General features: G+C 31.6%; 1 protein-coding gene across 7 annotated transcripts in view; it reads right to left on the bottom strand.

Annotated features, from left to right (window-relative positions):
* Positions 1-264: 264 nt before the first annotated feature.
* The window catches only part of LOC100163056 (serine/threonine-protein kinase tricorner), a 147747-nt gene continuing 141015 nt past the window's right edge, over positions 265-6996 (bottom strand). For 5 of the 7 annotated variants that reach the window (XM_029487287.1, XM_029487289.1, XM_029487288.1 and 2 more), the window contains 6 exons: positions 4915-5079; positions 4583-4743; positions 4111-4250; positions 3864-4061; positions 2257-2574; positions 2028-2143 (listed from right to left, as the gene is read on the bottom strand). In XM_029487287.1, the coding sequence (XP_029343147.1) occupies positions 2028-2143; positions 2257-2574; positions 3864-4061; positions 4111-4250; positions 4583-4743; positions 4915-5079 (1098 nt within the window). Of the gene's footprint in view, positions 2144-2256; positions 2575-3863; positions 4062-4110; positions 4251-4582; positions 4744-4914; positions 5080-6996 lie in introns of all 7 variants that reach the window. The other 2 variants (XM_001945839.5, XM_001945795.5) reach the window with 2 other exon arrangements.

The following is a 6996-nucleotide window of genomic DNA, read 5'->3' as shown; positions in this document are numbered from 1 at the left end:
ATAAATCGCACATTATTTAATTTCTCAAACGCTCAATATTTAACCGATACGTATATCGATACACTCAAATAAATTTCTTGTAAGTCTTGTATATTATATTGTATTTTATCATATTATAAACTATACATTTTCGGGAATTTGAATGGCGTTATTCAATCAGTAGGGGGAAGGCGACAGTACGTCTAAGTGTCTAACTTTTGTACTATTCGATAATACATATAATAATATAATGTTTTACATTATAACATAAAATAGCAATATACATTGATTTTTAGAAATTTTTTTGTTTATTTATTTTTTTATTATTATTAAATTAATATTTAACTAAAATACATCGAAATTAATCAATTAACGCCTCACGCCGTCCAAATAATAATACATTCTAATCGGGAAGTATCACACGACATAGATGATGGTGTTTATTTGAACATTGGCGTCAAGCGTTTCCATTCATATTTACACACAGAAAAAAACATTTAACGACATTTCGAGAACAGAAAAAAAAACAATAAATAATAATAATAAGTGAAAAAAAATATACACGCTTTAAAATTGAAATTTACATAGGTACTGAAAAATATAATATATTTTTATATTTATATATAATATAATATGACAGCTTTCGACTCTAATCAGATAGTGGTCTAATGCGGAGTATTGAGAAGACGACGGTTTTACGATTATATAAAACCACCACATAAAAAACGATAAACAGCGTCATGTTCGTAGTAATAATAATAATAATAATAATAAAATAATAATAATAATAATAATAATAATAATAATAATTAATAGTAGTAATAATAATAATCATAAAAAAATTACGAACAAACAATAATAATTAACTTTGCGAATATCACAACTGTTAAAACTAACGTCTACGCGTAAACAAACAAAATATTCAGATCGAGAAATTAATAATAATCAAACAAATCTTAAGTCTAACCTGTCCCGGGGTCAATCGCTTTCGGCCTTGTTGTCCGATGATTAATTCAATAAATTATTCATTGGCTACCACTACCTATAGCTTATAGGAACATGCTAAAAGTGCGTAATAATCAACTTTTAAAAAAAAATTTTTTTTTTACACTCGTCAAAGGGCAAGTATCGAACGGTTTTACTAAAATATATTATAATGTAATATATTGTCCGGAACGTTCGACGTCCCCTCGAACGATGATGTGCACTAGGACAATATTTATAGACGTTCGCATTCCCCGCAGGTGGTTGTGGAATGACCGCGCCTGAGCACCAGCGGCACCAGTGCACCAGACTATGTACACGAATAGCATATAACACTATATAATATGTATATACACACAACCCACGGTGATCATTACAGTAGGTATGGTATTGTGTTTACGGTATATATATATACACCAATATAATATGTACACGCTATATAACGTCTTGTCACCTATAACTCACATTAATTAATATTGTTATTTGTTTTTATATATTTTTGCCGTGGTTATGCCGAACGTGTTACGGTAAATATAAGATTCTTACTTAACGTGTTTATGGATTCAAATTTCGAATATTGTTCGAGAGAAAGAAAAAAAACGAACGAGTTGACTAGATGAAGCTTAAGAGATAAATTTAGTGTGCAAAAATAATATCAATATAACATATTATTAAGACATTGAAATTTAACGCTACACAATATATCAATTGGTTTTGTATATATGTTTGAGGGTGAATGGATAACAACTATGCATCATTGTTGATCACACAGGTTATAATATACATATATTAAAAAAAAAAAACATTTGTTCTTTGGAATCTTCAGTTGGGTTTTTTTCATCGCTGAGAAGAAAACACTTTTCTTCTTGAGATCATAAAGTCTGCATGCCAACTAATGGTGATAGGGATGGTGGAGGATTTGTAGTGTGTGAATCGGGGGATTGGTCGGGGTAGGGTGTTGTGGGGGGAGGAGTACAGGGGGAGGTTGATTGGTGGGAGAAGGAGAAAAGCGTAGGAGGTTAGATAAAAATATCACATTGCACTATCGTTAACGATATTTAAAATCACTTTTTGGTAGCTATGCCCCGCTGAGTGAGCCCCTCAAACCGCTTAAACGTGTAGTTGATGAACACCCAGTCTTTGTAGATCACTTCACCGTCTTGCGATATCGGTGCTGACGCTGGAAGAGACAAGGAAAATTAATGGATTAGTAAAACGATACAAAGCGAACATGCGACGAGGCGAGTGCGACAACTACTTCGGTCGTCACCGTCGTATTATATAGGTACTCACGTATTTCAAGCTTGACGTCCGGGAAGTCGTCGAAGTTGGACGTGTCGTCGATGGACTTGACCTGGACAGGTATGGCGGCCGGCCGTTCTCTGATGTGCTCCCAGTCGACGCCACGGAAGAACGCTATCGTTGACCTAAGGTCGTCGATGCCACGGCCGCTGTAGCCGAGACGACGGTCTGATTCGCAACAGAACCGGGAGATGGCGTCGCGTGCCTCCTCACTGATGGGCACCTCGGCTGGGAAGCTCAACGTCTCCCGCCAATTCATAACCTTCCTGTACGTCTCCTGAGGGTTTTCGCTGCAGAACGGCGGGTACCCTGTAAACGAACGAGACCGGTCAGCAACGGCATGGATAATGTATTTTACTATTATAACTGTATATAATATTATATAATAATTATTATTGTTAAAATCTTATTAAAATGTCCACATAAATTATGTGTAATTTCAATACTCCATAATATATTTACTGTTGTTGATATTTGGAGTTGAAAACCTCTGTAGTTTATATCAATATCCAAACATTTAAACAGTGTCTAGTTTTTTCTATCATAAAAAAAATATTGGAAAAAAAACCAAGTGACACGTAAAAATTTGTTTCAAAAGGTATTTGATATACATACAGCTGAAAACGCTAGGGATATTTAAAGTATTGATCACGTTTTACATGCACGCAAACATCTTCTTTAAACAAACGTGAAACGTGAAACGTGATTACAATAAAGGAACTCTGCACTGTGTATTATTAATTATAATCGCAGTCAGTAATTGTTTCATGCCCAAGTTTCGTTTCATTATGCATGTTGATGGACACACAAACACGTTTGCAATTATACAATATACAATTTTGAAGGTATAAGTCTTAAGTGGATGGTAATATGAAAATATATATATTAAATAATGTGTGTACAAGAGAGAAGGGTTAGCTTAATGAATAGAATCTAAAGTCACGGGTTTTGTTTAGAAAAAAAATAATTAATCAAAAATATAAGATATTTCACTGGTAAAGTTTCAATAATATTGTATAATTAATGCTTTTATGGAACACTTTGTTTTGAAAGCATTTAAATATTTTTTTAAACTAATTTAAAATAGGTGAAATATTATCTCATAAATCTTATATTATGATCGGTATAGGTTAGCCAGTAAAAAGAAAATTAATGACTACAAAAAACATGATTCAATAACAACTTAAAAACGTGAACACTTTGGAATTAATTATAAAATATGAACATTGAAAGACATTTTGAAACATGACATTTACAAAAAAACCACAAATTAACTATGTCGTAAGACATAAAGTCATATAAAGATGCAGCTACTATGGTATAGTCATTATAATGATTGATTATTCAATAAAAAAAAAAAAAAAAAAAAAACGAAAAACGTTCTACAGTGTTATTATAGGTAAACGCGAAAACATACGAAAACATTAACGTTTTTAGGATGATAAATAAATGGTAAAATATATAGTATAATGTATTATATAGATGAATATCATGGTAATTTTATAGTCTATACAAAAACTCTATGCGTCTCTATATGCGGCACAGAGGTAAATAAACACTAAATACGAATGAAAACTATATAGGCACGAATTCCTCACCGATTAGCATTTCGTACATGATGACACCGACGCTCCACCAATCACAAGCAGGACCGTAACCGGTCTGGAGGAATACTTCGGGTGCAATGTAATCCGGCGTGCCGACGGTGCTGTAGGCCAGCGCCCGGCGATTTCTCTTCCAGCTCTCCGCACGCCGTTTGCTGTCCATCGGACTCGATGCTGGCGAACAGAAAAAACCTAAATATAAGTTGGGCATGCGGTTGACTTTTCGACAATATACACTCACTGAAATCCGACGGTTTGGCCTGGCTCAGGTCTCTGTAGAAATCGGTCCGGTGCGATTTTTTCAGGCCGGTGCACAATCCGAAATCGGATAGTTTTATGTGGCCCCTGGCGTCTAGTAATAGATTGTCGGGTTTGATATCCCTGTACGAGTCAAACAAATAAAACCCAATTAGTACACCCAAACGTATATTACATAATATATGAATAAATAAACGATACGAATGTCACGCGCAGTCTTGTAAAGTTTTCTAATACAACACGTATATTTTAAGACTAAACAATTTTAAACCTAAAAACAATAATTGTATAAGAATAATTAAAGTATCAACAACATTATGAATCGATTCAAAATTTTAAAATAACAAACTTTTTTTAACGCTTATTTTAATTTTATTTTACGTATTTTTAATAATTTTAATTTTTTTTTGTACAAATACAAGACTGCGTACGCGCTTTTACATAATCTAACGAACCTGTGTATAAATCCGAGTTTGTGTATAGAATCAATAGCCAACGCAGTTTCGGCGATATAAAACTGCGTACACTCCTCGCTGAGTGTATCTTTTTTCATTAGTAGCGTCATCATGTCACCACCGGGCAGGAACTCCATTATAAGGTAAAGGTTTATTGGATCCTGGCAAAAGTCAAGAGGTAGAGTTTTATTATTAATATTTTATGAAAAGGTCCTTTTGTACATTTTTTTTTCCATACCACGGTCGATATACACGTGGTCACCACACCAAAGCGGTTTGGGGCATACAATTAATTATTCATTCACAAACATCCGACGCGAGGAAATAGTTACCTGAAAACTATAGTACATTTTAACGACCCACTGGTGATCAGCTTCGACGAGGACATCCCTTTCTGCACGGACGTGCGCCACTTGCTCTTTTTCAAGCATGTCAGCTTTGCGTAGGATTTTCATGGCGTATATATGACCAGTGTCTTTCTTTTGAACCAGTCTCACCTAAAAACGAAAGCAATAGATTATTATAATATAATATTGGTGATTGTACAACACGTAAACACATCAACATACGTATATTTTATAATAGCTCTCAAATAATTATTTATAATATCAACAGAATAAACTACCTACATATATAATTATACATATTATAATATCATATACTATACAGTTTTATTACTATTATCATAATATGGATATGTAAGTCGGTAGTAAAAATGTACACTTTTTCCGGTCCCTTGAGGCGTATGTATTATAGATTATAGCAATAATAAATAACGCACCTTTAACACCGATATAGGTATTTCAAATCGTTGAAAAGTTTTAATATATATTTTAAAATGAGTTTTGCCACTATATATATTACAAATTCGAGATGCTCTAGTATTCGAATACATTTCCCACTCCCGGTTGCGGACAATTCTTATTCACTCCAGCATATCGGACGTAAAATATAAATAATTTCTAATATTGAAGATGAACTCTTCTTTTTCTTATTAAATTCATACCATTATAAATTCTTAACAGGCGCATATGAGTTATATGCTGTATTATGTGTACTTTATTAGATATACAAATTCAAATTACTATAAATATGTATACGTTGTCAGAGTAAACAAAAAATGTACTATTTTCTATAGATTGTTCGCATTTGTCCCGAATATACGAGTTTGCATATACCAAATAAGGCAAATAATAAACATTAACCATTGTGTTTTCGTACAAAATACAAATAACATAAAATACATAATAATATGTCTTAGGAAATCTTTGTTGCCGATTGCTAAATTTATTTTATGTCAGCTGGCCGCAATACATCACATAATAGAAGACAAAAATGTCTTTCCCATGTTTTAACTACTAATGTATTCTATACCTATTTTAACAAACGATATATTTGACAAAGGATAGCACGTGTAGCCTTTCAATAACATAATAATGCACAACCATTTCTGAACTTGAATATTATAAAAACTATTTAGAAGCTAGAAAAAAATTATTAATTGCATTGTTTTTTGAAATTAACATCAACATAATGAACTCAAATTAAATATTTATAGTATCAAGGTATTATTATGGAAAAAATAATTATAAGTATTTATACGTATTTATAAGTACAATTTCATAGGTACTTCTTTTAGACGCAATAACCGAATTTATGCATAATAATAGCAAGTAAAAAACGATAAGTTAAGTTTACATTTTTTTCTTATCTTAACCATGTTTTGGAGCAAAAAATGGATAAGAGTATACATTAAGTTAGTAAATTGTTACTTTTTAGTGCGTATAGTATGTACACGTTTTATTATTTCTTTTACAAACATAGTGCAACTTTTTTGAATTACCAATTATTAGGTACCTAATAAGTTATTAGTAATAACATGCTAGGTTTTTTAAATAGGTTTCAACAGAAAATACTTACATAAAAAAACCCATATAACCCCTCTTTTAAAAAATAACTTAAGACATTTTATAGGTTTTATTATTTTCTATTAAGGTAGGTATAGCCTATAGATATCGTGTGGACATTTTTTTTTTAAATACATGAATTTATTATAGAATACCTATTTATAAAGTGTTAACTAATATAATATATTCTTAATGATTCACTGGGAAAAGCTGTTCGTTTTTACCCTCGACGTTAAAGTATACTGGAGCATAAAAATTACTTCTAATGATCACTGGGCTTATTAATACTATAAATCGGGTATTAAACCTAACTAATTAAACTAATGAACAATTTCAATGAAATTTTTTTTTTTAATATTAGTGTTCTAGATGTCTAGATGTTTTGTATACAATAAAATAAAATAAAATAAAAACAATACTACTTAGCCAAAATGGTTATTTAGTTCTTATTATTAAAAAAAAAAATATGTCAAAGAAAAATGTCTGTCATTAGATTCCTTAGTTTCC

This window comes from Acyrthosiphon pisum, chromosome A1 (genome assembly GCF_005508785.2).
Source record: "Acyrthosiphon pisum isolate AL4f chromosome A1, pea_aphid_22Mar2018_4r6ur, whole genome shotgun sequence".
NCBI classification, from domain to species: domain Eukaryota; kingdom Metazoa; phylum Arthropoda; class Insecta; order Hemiptera; family Aphididae; genus Acyrthosiphon; species Acyrthosiphon pisum.
Note: the sequence above shows the minus strand (reverse complement) of the source record. Positions and strands in the feature narration are given on the sequence as shown.